We start from the raw sequence: 14,347 nt of genomic DNA, 5'->3' as shown, positions 1-14,347 counted from the left end.
GCTGAGAGCACAGCTGGGCGTCACCCATGAGGTGGGGATGTGACAGTACCTCTGGTGAGCACACTCACGGTGCGGGGTGGGGGCTTGTGGTGAGGTGGCCAGGGCCCCCGGAAGGGGGGCAAGGCCCAGCAGCTCCGAGGCCTTTGTGCCCCAAACTCGCACTCTTCCTGCTCCTTGACCTGGGCCCAGACACCCAGAGACCCCGCCTGCAGTCTGGAGCCCTGTGAGTGGCCCTGTGAGGAGGACCTTGGGATCCCTGAGCAGGTCATGTGCACATCAGGTGGCCTTGCCCAGGCTTTTATCCCAGAAACAACAAACACTGTTTACTTTCTATTTTTTTAAATATATATTTTTAAAAATTTATTTATTTATTTAATTTTGGCTGTGTTGGGTCTTCGTTTCTGTGCGAGGGCTTTCTCTAGTTGTGGCAAGCGGGGGCCACTCTTCATCGCGGTGCGCGGGCCTCTCACTGTCGCGGCCTCTCTTGTAGCGGAGCACAGGCTCCAGACGCGCAGGCTCAGTAGTTGTGGCTCACGGGCTTAGTTGCTCCGCGGCATGTGGGATCTTCCCAGACCAGGGCTCGAACCTGTGTCCCCTGCATTAGCAGGCAGATTCTTAACCACTGCGCCACCAGGGAAGCCCCTTGAAATATATATTTTAAAATTTATTTATTTATATTTATTTTTGGCTGTGTTGGGTCTTCGATGCTGTGTGCAGGCTTTCTCTAGTTGCGGCGAGCAGGGGCTACTCTTCGTTGCGGTGTGCGGGCTTCTCATTGCCGTGGCTTCTCTTGTTGCGGAGCATGGGCTCTAGGCGCGAGGGCTCAGTAGTTGTGGCACGTGGGCTCAGTAGTTGTGGCTCTCGGGCTCTAGAGCGCAGGCTCAGTAGTTGTGGTGCGCGGGCTTCTCATTGCCGTGGCTTCTCTTGTTGCGGAGCATGGGCTCTAGGCGCGAGGGCTCAGTAGTTGTGGCTCTTGGGCTCTAGAGTGCAGGCTCAGTAGTTGTGGCACACGGGCTTATTAGTTGCTCCGCGGCATGTGGGATCTTCCCGGACCAGGGCTCGAACCCGTGTCTCCTGCATTGGCAGGCGGATTCGTAACCACTGTGCCACCAGGAAAACCCTACTTTCTATTTTTAAGAGTAAATCATTTTTGCTAAAACAGTAGGAACAAACAAACAGAAACAGATGGCTCGGACCAAGAGGGACTCATTTTTAAAAGACTGTTTGATTAAAAACCGGAAGACAAAAGCCTTGGGGCTGAGGGCCACTGAGAGCTCCCCAGTGGGAGGGTCCGGCCCGGCAGCACGTGCCCTGTGGGTAGGCAGGGTGGCCTCGGGGACCCAGAGGTGACCGGAGCAATGAGCAGAGGCTCCATGCGGTTCGAGGCGAAGAGTCATTCAATACAATCACTCGCACCCATGCCCCTACCTCGGCCCAAGCTGGCCTCCACCAGGTGCGTGGCTTGGGGCCCGGCCTCACCCCTGCAGCAGCTTGTGCTTGACGGCCGAGCTCTCGGAGCAGAGGTGCACGAAGAGGGCGCCAGCGGCCGTGCGCGCCTGCAGGTCCCACACCTCGTAGTCGTGGGCCCACTCGACGTTGCCCCACTTCTGGATCTGAGGAGAGGATGGGACAGGCCGCTGGGTGACCGGCCAGAGCCATGACGTCCCATAGCTGAGGAGAGTAGGCTCTGATCCCGCCCGAACATGAGACACGCAGGGGGAGCGAGAGGTGAGAAAACGCGGTGCGGGGGCGGGCAGAGCAGGCACCGTGCTCATGGGTACGGCCGCACGTGCATCTCCCCCAGGGGCCTGACCTTCCCACGGGGACGCTGGCGTGAGGCAGTCTGCGAAGTGTCACCCTCTGCGAGCTGCCTCACTGGGCAGGGCTGCAAGTGCCCCGGTGGGGGGTGGGGGATGAATAAACCAGCCAGGGCCACACGGTCGCTGCAGCCCGGGCTCCTGGGGGAGGCCAGGACAGCAGAGGCCAGCACGTCTGCACCAAGCAGGGCTGCAGACTCTCTCTCCAGGAGTAGCCCTGGCCTGAGCGTGGCTGTCAGTGCGACCCCAGCCCACCCTGCAGGCCCCTCCCTGGCCAGGGGCCCAGAGGCGTGGGCCGCCCGCCCCCCGCCCCCCACCCCCCACCCAGGAACTCGAGATCTACCTGCATTTCAGGTGGCCTAGAACATCTGAAGGGCGTTTTATACTCTCAGAGAACCGTTTTGCGGTGAGTAGAACGTGAGGTTCAGGGAATGATGGCCCTGCTCGGACCCCACAGCCAAAAGCAGAGCCCAGACTGGAAACCAGGTTTCCTGGCTGCCGCCTCCAGGCCCAGATCGCCCTCTTCCCATCCAACCCTTTCTCACACCAGAGAGAAGCAGGCCTCTCATAACACAGAAGCAGTTTTATCCCCTGGCATTTTCCTGAGCGGATGACTAGACGAACTTGGGAAATGCTGTCATTACAAAAGGGTTTTTTCATCATGCTAGGAGCCAATTTGTAACAGCAATTAACCTTCTGAGGCTGCAGAAGTGACAAGGGGACTGCAGAGAACACCATCATTCTGAGTTAAAAAACGCAAACGGCAGTGCAGCAAAGCCTTATTAATTCTGAGCCCCCTAAACCAAACGTGCACAAGTGGCAGCCCTGGGGGCCCACTGTGCGCACGTCCGGGTGTGCAAGCCCAGCCTCCAGAAGCACCCACGTGGCCCCTGCTCATCTTGGGGGGCCCAGCCTGCAGTTGTGCCTGAACCTCCACCCGCAGAGGGGGGCTCCAAGACCCGCCTCCGGCATCATCTCAGGGGGCGCCCCCGCCTCGGATTCCTCCTGTGCAAGATGGGAACAAGAGCCCTCGCCCGACACGGTGCTGAGAAGAGGCGGCGAGGCGGTGAGGGAGGGCCGAGCAGCACCGCCGCAGTTTGCTACCGCTGTGACGTGACCACACCTCTACGGGCCTTAGCATCCGGGCTCCGCGTGTACACGGCGGGGTGCCCTTCGGGGAGTCTGCCTCGGGCCTTAGCATCCGGGCTCCATGAGTACACAGTGGGGTGCCCTTCGGGGAGTCTGCCTCGGGCCTTAGCACCCGAGCTCCGCGTGTACACGGCGGGGTGACCTTCGGGGAGTCTGCCTTGGGGCTGCGCCTCACCTGGAACGTCTCCTCCAGGCGCGACAGCAGCACGGCCTGCTCCACCGTCAGGTGCAGGTCGATCAGGCCCAAGGTCAGCACCATGGACTTGAGCTGGCTCACCACAAACTCGATCCCTGCAGGGACACAGCCAGGTCAGGACCCGGGGCCCCCATCCCACACAGGGCAGTCGCCAGGCGGGGACAAAGCCTTCGCCACACTTCTAGAGGAGCGCTCTGCTCTCCTTCGGGGATCCTGGCTCCGCTCCTGCCTGGGACGGGCCCCGGCCCATCGGAGCGAGCACTCCACCCCGTGACCCGAGCCAGGCCAGGGAGACTTGAATGGAGACTCCTGAAGAGGGGAGAGCCATGTCCCCCAGGGAGGGTGTGAACCTGCTGGCCCGTGGACCAGGGGACAGCTTAGCATGACAGCCCTCCACCCCCAGCCCGTCCTCCCTGGCCGACAGGAAGCACCGCGTACCTTGTAGGGCCCACGTGTTGTAAGAGGCCAGGTGGCTGACCAGCACCTCCCGAGTCCGGGCTGGGATGCTGGGCCCCATGATGCTGGTGGAGGAGCCGATCTTCACGCCGTATCTGAAAGAAAGAGGCTGCACGTCTGTCTGTCCCGCTGTGCAGCCCAGCTTCTGCCCAGAAGCAGAGCCCCCGCCTGCTGAGCACACGCGTGCCCCTTCAGGGGCCAGCTGGGGTTACTGACAGCACCTGCCACTGCAGTCAGTGGCCTCCTGACCTAGTAACCTTCTGTCACCGAGAGCAGAGGGCAAGAAACAGCTCTGGATGAAGGCACAGTTGGCAAGTCAGGAAGCAGGGGGTCACTTACAGCTCCTGAAATTCTAATTCACTGGCCTGAACGTCTATCAGAACTGTGGGCTACCTGCGTTTCAAACCTTTGCAGAAAAGTTTTCACATATAAGCCATAAAAGACTTCTTTTAAATATTATTTTCTTTACAATAGTTGTGTATGTCCTGTATCAGGCAATCATTTTTTCACACATTTATTAAGCCTCTACCATACACAAGGCACTGTTTTTGGTCTGGGACACGAGCTAGCTTCAAGAACGATACATCTTCAAGAACAATCTTAACTACATAAAATGCAGGAAAAAACAATGGAATAAAAGCAATTTTTGTAATTTCCTTTCATATATCACTGATTTTTCCCATTGGTTTAGAAACAGTCTTTCTGAAATTTCCAATAGTACAAATGGAACACAGGAAGTGGCCACGTTTTCCTGTAATCTGTTACGGGTGAGAAATTTCAACTGCCACAAAAAGCTGACCATTTTGTACCATAGCAAAGGCCTGTAGGCGCCAAACTATTGTTCCATTTCATCGGACTCCAAAATGGCATCGCATCTCTGCGGTTCTCACATGGCATCTAGTCGTTCGGTTTTATCTGATCCTTCAGCACACTGGCTACGCCTCTTGCTACAAAACCCAAGGATGCCGACACATCGTGGGCACTCAGGAAACGCGTACAGATAAAAAACGCTATGCCAAAACCACTCCGTGTACACACATTTACAAAATACTGTGGTCACGGGAGCACAAGGTCAGAGCCCTTTGCGAATCCCCTGGGAATGAAATGAAACTGAAACAACTTTGCCACATCAATGGTCTGTTCAATTCTGCACAAGAGTCTTCCTGCTAAGGAAAAGCACTGGGCATCATCAATCCCTGGAAACCTCCCACCCACAGGTTCACCTGTCCAGACTTTTCTGCGTGTGTCCGGATCACACACGCTGCTTTGTGATCGTGTGTACGACTGTACAGCACCTGTGACAATGAGCAGGACGGCAACTGCCAACGCGAGCATTCACTGTGTGCCAAGCAGGGTGCATCACTTCGTGTACACCCCCTGACACCCTGGGAGGTAGGGATTATGAGCCTCACTCACAGACAAGGAAGCTCAGAGAGATCAAGTCACTAGCCCAAGGTCACACAGCCAATGGGGACAGAAGCACTGAACAGCATTTTCCCCCAAGGTGGCCCTGTCCTGCGTCCCCTGGGTGCTCTGAACTCAGAACACTGACCAGCTCAGGGCCCCGGCTGTCCAGCATGGCCTGGACCCTGGCCTGCCCAGCGCCGAGCGGCTCACCTCCTCTCGGCCCAGCCTATGACCGGGTCCCACTCGTTCCTCTGCAGCTCCACCAGCGTCTCTGGTTCTTCCACCCTGTAGCTAATTCAGTGCAAAAGCACCTCCATTAATAAAAAAGTACAATTCTCTCATCCAGTGACAGACACAGATACACAAAACACAACAGCAAAAGACCTCTCCACCCCCTACCCCCGCCCCCAAGCCTAAAGCAGTGGTTCTCAAAGTGTGGCCCAGGGCTCACCCTGGACCTTGCTGGAAATGCACATCCTCAGGCCCCGCCCTCTGGGGGTGGAGACCAGCAACCTGCAGCTTCACAAGCCCTCCAGGGGTTCTGCGTAAGCTTGAGTTTGAGACCCGCTGTCCCGAACATCCCCAGTTATCGCCAGGTCACCGCCTGCAGTGCTGCCCTGGCGCTGCTCTCAGCACGAACACTGTCCCCAGACCCACACCCCCTTGGTCCCAGGATGCTGTGCCAGCAGCTCAGTCACTCGTCCTGCCTGCCAGCCCCTCCCAAGAGGCGGCGCCCCGGCCACGGACCAGCTGCCTGACTGCCCACGTGCCTCCCAGCTACAGATGCGGCCGCCAGCGGCCCTGCCTGGCACCACCGATGCCAGGCCGCACCACTGTTCTGACCGAGAGACAGAGATGAGGTCAGCTGAGGGGAGCTGAGCTGCAAGGCCTCCTGGGACGGAAATCTGAGGGGGTGCCGGGGAGGCCAGGCTGGTGTGAGCAGAAGTGGCAGCGAGGTCACGAGGGTGCGGGGCGGCGGCTGCCCAGGGGAGAGGAGTGGCCCCCAGGGCAGAGGGGGCTCCCACCCGCATCTGCTCTCAGTACTGGGATGGTCTCCAAGAAAACCACCCTTCTCTAAGCTGGGCTGGAAGGGTGCTGTTCCCTGTAACCAAACGGTCCCTAACGCAAACGGCGTGGACCTTCCAACAGCAGTGCCAGCGGTCTCTGCAGGGGCACATCTGTCCCCTCCCCCCAGTGCCGATTTCACGTGCCACCCTGGAGGTTCCCGGGTGCCGGAGCATTCGGGCGGCAGACATGGGGCTGCTCAGTTGTTCCTTCCACTTCCTGTCAACACCCCCGACCCACCACTAAAGAACCCGGGTGCGGGGAGGATGCAGACAAGGAGGCCAGCCGCTGGATGCCAAGGTCGGGCCATCCGTGACCCAGCGGACAAGTGACGAGCAGGCGGCCTACGTGAGAACGTGTGGTGGCCGGATGTGACCCCCTGGGTCCTAGAGCCTGCAAGAGCTGCGGAGGCCACCAGCCTGCCCCGCCCCAGCCAGGGGACAGCTGCTGGCTGTGGGAGAGGGCCGGCCCGGCCCTGGGGCAGCCCGCGCCCTCCCGCCCGGGGTCTGCAGCGCAGCTGAGTGCTGAGGAGCTAAGGGCCTGCCCTCTCCTCCACTGAGAAGGCTCCGGGCAAACAGGCCGAGGGACTCGCTCAGGCCCCGGGGAGGCCGCCCACACGTCCCTTACCAGACGGTGTCAGTGTCCAGGAACTTTGCGGCTGCCTGGATGAGCTGGTCTTTGCCTCGCTGGGTCGGGTTGTCTAGAGATGTGTTGCACAGTGTGGTCTGGATCAAAGGCAGAGAGAGAGCCCGTCAGCACGGCCGGTCCCGAGGACACCGCCCAGGCCCCAGGAACAATGAACTCCCCCAAGGTCTCAGTCTCTGTACTACCAGGCTCTGCGGTGTTTAATTCAATCCTCACCACAACCCTTTCCAGGAGGTACTATTATTGTAACCATTTCAGAGACGTGGGAACCCAGGCCCAGGGAGATCAGGTTCAGCGACGGTGACGTGGAAGCATTCCTGGATCTGGCTGAGAAGCTCACCTGCCAACTCCCCGACGCCTCAGAAAGCAGGGGACAAGCCAGCCAACCCAGGGGCAGGACAGTTTTTCCAGATCTGCCTTGTGGCCCGCAGGCTGCTGAGCTACCCGAAGGCTCCGTCTGCAGCCCGTGTCCCCTGTTCCCTGGACAGTCCAGGGGAGCTGGCACGCGGGCGGAGAGGCTGAGGAGCCCGCCTGGGGCCTGGGGCCATGTGCCGGGAAGCACAGACTCGCGACGCATCGTCTCGTCCCGTCCTGACCACCACCCACTTTTCAGGGTGGGGACCTTGCCCAAGGGGCGGCAAGGTCGCCCAAGGTGACCGAGTGGGCCCCTCCCCCAGCTGCTCCTCTCGGGCCTCGGGGAGGCCAGCTTCTCGGGGAGGGTCCGCACCGCCACCAAGCCTGCTGAGTGCCAGCTGAGCTGAGGCCAGGCTGGCTACGTGCTGCTGAGGAGACAGACAGCAGGCACGACCAGCACCCGGACCGTCACAGCCCCACAGAGCTGGCAAAGCAAAGGAGCGGCCGCCCCCGAGGGAAATTAGAGAGCTGGCGGCCAGGGAGGAACCAGGCCCTGGGGGCGGGGCGGGTGCCCACAGCCCGCAGGGCCTTATCGAAATCGGGACAGGATCCCCAATTCTGCCCGGTACCCCACGAAGGCCGTGGCAGCCTCGGGCACGGGCTGCGACCTGTTACCAGGTGCATGGTGTACGCCTTGATGGTGTCCTGCTGGGAGTCCCACTCGGTGGCCACAGCGACGGCCAGGGCCTCGCTGGGGACGGTGAAGAGCTTGGCTTGGGGAGTCCTCAGCTTCCTGTGGTCCAGATTGATCTCAAAGCCACCTTGAAAGATCAGATGAAAACCTCTCAGGGGTTAATAAGCAGAATCGAGTGACCACCCCTATATTTAGCTACTTGATTCGGTGCAAAGACGCCCCGAGCCCCTTCTGGGGGGCGGGTGGCTTATAGAAAGACACCCGACGAGAGCGCCAAGACCAAGCTCACCGAGGAGCTGGCTGGAGGTGAAAAGTGTTTCCACCCATTCACAGAAACAAAAGAGGCAGTGAAAATTCCACTCACTCACCTTCACCCTGTGTGATGCTGACATTCTGATAGAACCTCTTCCTTTCTGTTGGAAAGATTTTTCAAAAGCGCAGTTTAAAATGCTGTGGAGACAGCTCAGGAGGAGCTTGTACCGTCACTGCTGATGCTGACTGACCACCCTGACTTCCACACAGCGCCCAAGGGTCTCCCCACTCCACACGGATCAGTGGCTTCTGAGTAACAGGCTAGGAGCAGCAGCCCCGCCGACACAAGACTGGAGGCCCCTGCGTCTGTCTGGAGGCCTCGGTCGGGGTGCCCAGACGATGTCCAGCATGTTCTCCAGTGCCTGGCTGGGCAGCAAGTCCAAAGCCAGACCAGGCAGGAAGCGGGGGGCGGGGGGGTCCGAAGGCTGACTCATCCCTGGGGGAGGGCCCACCCTGCCGGCATGGCAGAGCATTCTACCACACGCCCCACGGCCATGGGGTATGGGCCCGAGAGGCCTGGGGGCCAAGGAAAGGACGGGCAGAGACTGACAGCCCAGGCTGAGCCTCCCAAAGCTGCCGGGACAGTGACGTCTCCCACGAGGGGGTCTTCTTCCCTCTGCCCCGCTCCTCTGTCCTGGCCAGGCCCACCTCTGTGCCTGATCAGAGAGGCCGGCCAGGCCGGTTCAGGGCTGCGCTGAGGGGAGGGCAAACTCCAGTCCTGGAGCAAACTTGGCGACGACTAACCCCCTTCCAGGGCAGGACTCAAAGCGACCCTGCCCTCGAGGCGCGTACCGTCTTGTGGGAAGATGGACACTAAACCCAAGAAGCCTCATCTCGGCTGGGCCAAAGGAAGACCTCCAAGCAGCTAGATGGCACCTGAGAGCCGCAGAAGAGCAGGGCAGGCCCAACCGTGCTGACGGCGCGCGCGCGCGCGCGTGTGTGTGTGTGTGTGTGTGTGTGTGTGTGTGCGCGCGTGCACGTGTGTGTAGCTCCCAGCAGAAGGAACAGCTTACAGGACAGTCAGGAGAGCAGGCTTTGGAACTAGAAAGGCGGTGAGCAGGGCAGGCCTGCAGCACCCGAGAGGCCCAGATCTGCGGAGGAGGCCGGCAGGTCCCGGTGAGGAGGGTGGGGGAGCCAAGTTGGGGGTTCACACAGGCAACGAGACCGGGATCTGGAAAAGTCACTTGGCGGGATCCATGCTCTGCAACAATGTCAAAAGATGGAGGTTTTCTCCCTGGACCCTCCAAGGTCTTGGGTCTCATGAGACAAGTCATGAGACTAGGAGCCTGTGAACACCCATATCCTCAGTGACACAGGGCGAGCCACCAGCAATGGAAGCCCCATCCTTACAGGCAGGAGACAGGCTAGGCTTGTAGGATCACACAGAACGGGTCTCTTGTGAGTAGGAATCACCCCCTTTACAGACCGTCTGTTTCTGTGGCAAAACCACACTTGGTGACTTTTAAGTGACAATTTTAAGGACTATGTAGATACAAAGAAACGGGTATGTGAAAAAGCATTGAATTTTAAAAGCTGGCCACAAGAAACCAGGCTATATAGGCGGAGAACATTAACAAGCTGCTCCTGTGAAGAGTGCTGAACTGGAAATTAACGTCCACTGGGTCCCTTTCTCCTGCAAGGTTGCTTCAGTACATATAAAGAAACAGGCGATTCTCTGTGTCACTTCCCCGGACACTCCTCCTCCTGTCCCAGGCTTCACAGACCAGTGAGTGATCCTTCTACCAGCCTCAATTTCCGGGCTGGCCTTTGCTTTGGAAAGACTCAAAGCCTCAGAACTGCAAGCACCGCGGTGCACCAGGAACAGAGGACGTGCCTTCCCAGAGCTACCTCAACACCCTTCTCTTTCTAGACAGTGCCACCTGGCGGACCTTAAGCCTTAACGCTAGATTCTGACTCGGGGTCCCTCTACCCATAATCCTGGGGCGGCTGTGACGGAGCGTTTTCAAGTATCAGAATTCTTCGGGCCAGCTATATAAAGAACTCTTGCAATTCAATAATAAAAAGACAAATAACCCAACTAAGAAATGGTCAAAGTATCTGAATAGACATTTCTCCAAAGAAAATGTACAAGTGTCCAAAAAGCACACGAAAAGATGTTTGACATCATTCATCATCAGGGAAATGCAAAGCAAAGCCCCGAGACACCACTTCATACCCACTAGGATGGCTATGATCAAAAACACAGATGTTGGGAAGGAGGTTGAGAAATTGGGACCTTCATACATTGCTGGTGGAAATGCCACCTTGGAAAGCAGGGTGGCAGTTCCTCAGAAAGTTAGGTACCATTTGATCCAGCAATTCTACTCTTAGATACCTGCCTGTGAGAAATGAAAACATATGCCCAAACAAAAACCTGTACTCAAGTGTTTACAGAGGCATTCAGAACAGCCAAAAGATGGAAACCACCCAAATGTTCACCCATGGATGACTGCATAAATAAGACATGGTATGTCCCTACAATGGAATATTATCAGCTGTGAAAAAGAATGGAGTACTGACACATGCTACCCCTGGGATAAACCTTGAAAACATGCTAAATGAAAAAAAGCCAGTCAAAAAAAACCACATTCCATTTATATGAAATATCCAAACTAGGGAAATCTACAGAGAGTAAAGTAGTGGTTCTCTAGGCCTGGAGGGATTGAGGGGGTACTCGGAGAGTGGTAGCTAAAGGGTACAGGGATTCTTTGGGGTAATAAGAATGTTCTAGAATCGATGGCTGCACAATCCGTTTGAGTATACTAAAAACCACTGAATTGTACACTTTGAGTGAACTGTAAGTGCATCATATCTCAATAAAGCTGTTAAAAAATTCTTCAGGCCAAATGTATCTACCACATAAATTAGTATGAATGGGCAAAATGACTAAACACACCTTTTTTTCCAAATTGCTCTAGCATCCAGAGCAGGGGTTGGCAAACTTCTGCAAACAGCCAAATAAAGTATTTTAGGCTTTGCAGGCCATCTAGTCTCTGGTGCAACCAGCCAACTCTGCACTGTGGTGAAAGCAGCCCTAGATGCATGTCAGTGAATGAGCAGGGCTGGGTTCCAATAAACCTTTATTAACAAAAACAGGTGGCAGGCTGGCCTCCTTATCTACAGCATCTGCCTCAACCCAGCACAAGCAGCCTCTGAAGACGGGGCAGAGACTGAGAAGCTAAACCACTTGTGCAGGCGACAGACAACTTGTCAACAGAGGAGACCTCCAGCCTTGCCTTCACCGGTGTCGTCCTCAGCTGGACAGGCAGCCTCTCCGAACACCTTCCCCTCTGAGCGGCTGACGGCTCCAAGAGCTGGTACAGGGCTGGACGCCACACAGCCCGGTGACCCTCTCCTAACCCCCTCCTCGCCTTCCGACAACCTTCAATGGCACGGCCGTCCCTAAGGAGCCAAGTTCAATCTACTTGCCTCTCCAAGTCTTCATGGAGAAGCCACCACTTGGGTTTAAGCTTCCACTCCTCCAAAGACGCACAGACGCTCAGACCGGAAAAGCAGAGCGCTCAGGTCGGTGCGAGACGCTCCGTCCCACTGCTTGGCACTCTTTCACCCACTCTCATCTTCCTCCACGTTTGACTACCTACCAAGAGCCGAAGCTAGCAAGTCTGCAGTAGAAAGCAACAGGCGCAGGTCAGTGCCACCATGATGGCAAGTGGCACCCACCAACTGGATGAACCCACTGATTGAGGAAACTTAAGGGAATTCCTGAGCGTGTTCCCTTCGCTCGTGTGCTGCCTCCCTGGGGTGCTGTAAAGGAAAAACAACGCTCCCGTTTTCCTTTACACACTCACACAGATACTATGCTCCAAACGTGGAGGGGGGGCGGTTAGGGTTAGGGATCCCTACCAATCGGATACCACTGATCAACTCTTCAGACACCAGCTGAGTGTCCTACAACTGACTCAATTCTGACACTACCCACCTGGAGACAGCGCTGGATCCCATAGATTAAGGACTCTGTCCTACAATACTAATGTCCTGCAAGATTAGCTTGCTAGAGCAGCTGATGGCACTTAGGAGAACAGTTTACTTACTAGAGTACCAGTTTACTACAAAAGAATACAACTCGGGGACAGGCAAATGGAGGAGATGCGTGGGGCAAGGTATGGAGGAAAGGGTGCCGAGTTTCCATGCTCTCTCTGGGCACCCTCCCTGCATCTCCATGTGTTCCCCAACCTTGAAGCTCTCCAAACCCCATAGTTCAGGGGTTTTGTGGAGGCTTCATTACACAGGCATGATTGATTAAATCACAGGTAATTAGTGATCAACCTCCATTCAATCTCCAGTCACTCTCCCTTTCCCAGAGGTCAGGGGGTGGGACTGAAACTTCCAACCCTCTAATCAAGTGTGTTTGGTTCCCCTGGCAATCAGCCGCCATCCTTAGGGGCTTTCCCTAAGGAAAAAGTCACCTTGTTAACATACGCTCAGGTGTGGTTGAAAGGGGCTTGTTATGAGTAATAAGACCCTCCTTTCACCTTTATCACTCTGGAGCTATTTTAGGACAGAAGACCGACTATTTTAACAAAAGATTCTCCCACAGCTCTCATTACTTAGTAAACTACAAGGGTTTTAGGAGACGTATGCCAGTACAAGAAAATGACCAAATGTGTACATTTCTCATCATAAATCAGACGGTCACAGATGCCCTTCCTCCTTCCCCTTTACTGGCTCTTCATGGATCACCTCCAGGCCCTTCACCTGGGCCCTGACAGGTGAGATCTCCGCTCCCTGCTACATCCATTCCTCTTCCCCATTTGTATAAAATTATGGAACAGAAGGGCGCTCAGAGACAACCTAGCCCTTCAACTCACAGAGGAAAATGATGTCCAAACGAAGCAGTCACATGCCTAAGATCACACAGCTCCTGGTTCAGCAGCATCAGACCCCAGGTATGTGCTTCTGCCACGATGCCAAGCTGCCTGTGGAGCTCTAGATTTCCTAAAGCAGGCAGTGTCACAGCAAGCTCCCTCACCCGCTGCCACCTCTGGACGTGTTCCAGCCGCCCGCGTTCCACCCTCCCTGCTCCTCTACACCGAGCTCCTTCTCTTCTGTCAAGACTCAGCTTAAATGTCCTTTCACCCAAGACCCTTTCTAGACCCTCAAAACCCCTAAGGTGGGAATAGGTGCTTCTTTGTACTTCCCTCACACAGGATATAGGCTACTGTTTAACCAGGGTGTTATAACCTTCTGCACTCGACACTGAACATCACCTAGGTGGAGGCTACGTCTCTCTTGACGACAACGGTGCCTCCCGCCCTCAGCACATCAATACTGAGTGACTGGAAGGAGAGCTTTACTATCTTCACTCAAAGGAGTCACTCCCACTCTTACCCCTAAAACCTCTCCCCAGAAGCAACGAAAGAGCCACTACCTTCTCCTAAGCCTCATCTGAGTTGGAAGGGGAGGAAGAAGGCACGGGGTGTTAACTCCTTAGCAGATAGCAGGGGTCGTGGGAGGGCAGTAGGAGGAAGAGTCAGGACAGCTGCGGAGACAGCGGCCGGGATGGAAGACTGAAAGCGCAGGCTCCAGGTCCCTTCGGTGCCGGGTCGCGGGGACACAGAAAGCAGGCCGGCAGACCGGCCTTTACCCCGCAAACCTCTCAGAGTTTGCTCTGCTCCCTTGGGGCAATCCCGACCCAGAACCCGAATTTCCCCGCCTGAAAACAAGGATGACTTCTGCTTTCCTAATGGAAGAGAGGAAAGCCACACGTGCTAAAGAAAACGACGCGCGTGCGCCCTGGGGCGGTCCCTGCCCTTGCCGGGGCTTCCCTTCCGACCTGTGACCCTGTACGGCCAACTCCTCAGCCTGCTCCGCCCTAGCCTCCCTCACCTGCCGGCGGCGCGTAGGCCCGGGCGCGGGCCGGGGGTTTTGGCCCCGGCCCCTCGGGGGCGGTGAGGCCACCCCGGGGGCAGTTCAGGAGGTGGCGACCCCCGCCCCGCAGCCGGAGGCAGCTCCTCCACATCGCGCGGGGGCCTGGGAGGACGACCGCGCGAGACCTGAGCGCGGGGAACACGGAGCGGAGGGACCACACGGTGCGCGCTCGGGCCGCACGAAGCTTCACCGGCGGCCGGAACTTCTCACCAGCCGCCGGCGTCCTCGGCCTCCCTGGGCGCCGCCATGTTGCGCACGACACTCGCGGCGCGCCGTCGCCGCGCGTCTCAGCGCACGCCGCAGCCAATCAGCATCACAAACGCCCAGGCCCCGCCCCCGCGCCGCGCCTCGGGAAGAAGACTA

The 14,347-nt window shown here is 57.0% G+C and overlaps 1 protein-coding gene across 3 annotated transcripts; it reads right to left on the bottom strand.

Moving 5' to 3' along the window:
* Window positions 1-1,190: 1,190 nt before the first annotated feature.
* ATPAF2 (ATP synthase mitochondrial F1 complex assembly factor 2) lies at window positions 1,191-14,233 on the bottom strand. 3 transcript variants are annotated; one of them, XM_082373056.1, is made up of 8 exons: window positions 13,943-14,233; window positions 8,152-8,196; window positions 7,765-7,910; window positions 6,718-6,815; window positions 5,236-5,316; window positions 3,601-3,713; window positions 3,142-3,257; window positions 1,191-1,613 (listed from the first exon to the last, which is right to left on the bottom strand). In XM_082373056.1, exons 1-8 carry the CDS (start codon window positions 14,073-14,075, stop codon window positions 1,476-1,478), a joined length of 870 nt encoding a protein of 289 aa, XP_082229182.1. In that variant the 5' UTR covers window positions 14,076-14,233; the 3' UTR covers window positions 1,191-1,475. The 3 variants fall into 3 exon arrangements, with proteins under 3 accessions (XP_082229182.1, XP_082229180.1, XP_082229181.1); XM_082373054.1 differs by lacking the exon at window positions 1,191-1,613 and adding an exon at window positions 2,147-3,048 and having other exon boundaries at window positions 3,109-3,257; XM_082373055.1 differs by lacking the exon at window positions 1,191-1,613 and adding an exon at window positions 2,148-2,988 and having other exon boundaries at window positions 3,109-3,257.
* Between the last annotated feature and the right edge of the window lie 114 nt (window positions 14,234-14,347).

This window comes from Balaenoptera borealis, assembly GCF_965194805.1.
Source record: "Balaenoptera borealis genome assembly, chromosome: 20".
Lineage (NCBI taxonomy): Eukaryota > Metazoa > Chordata > Mammalia > Artiodactyla > Balaenopteridae > Balaenoptera > Balaenoptera borealis.
Note: the sequence above shows the minus strand (reverse complement) of the source record. Positions and strands in the feature narration are given on the sequence as shown.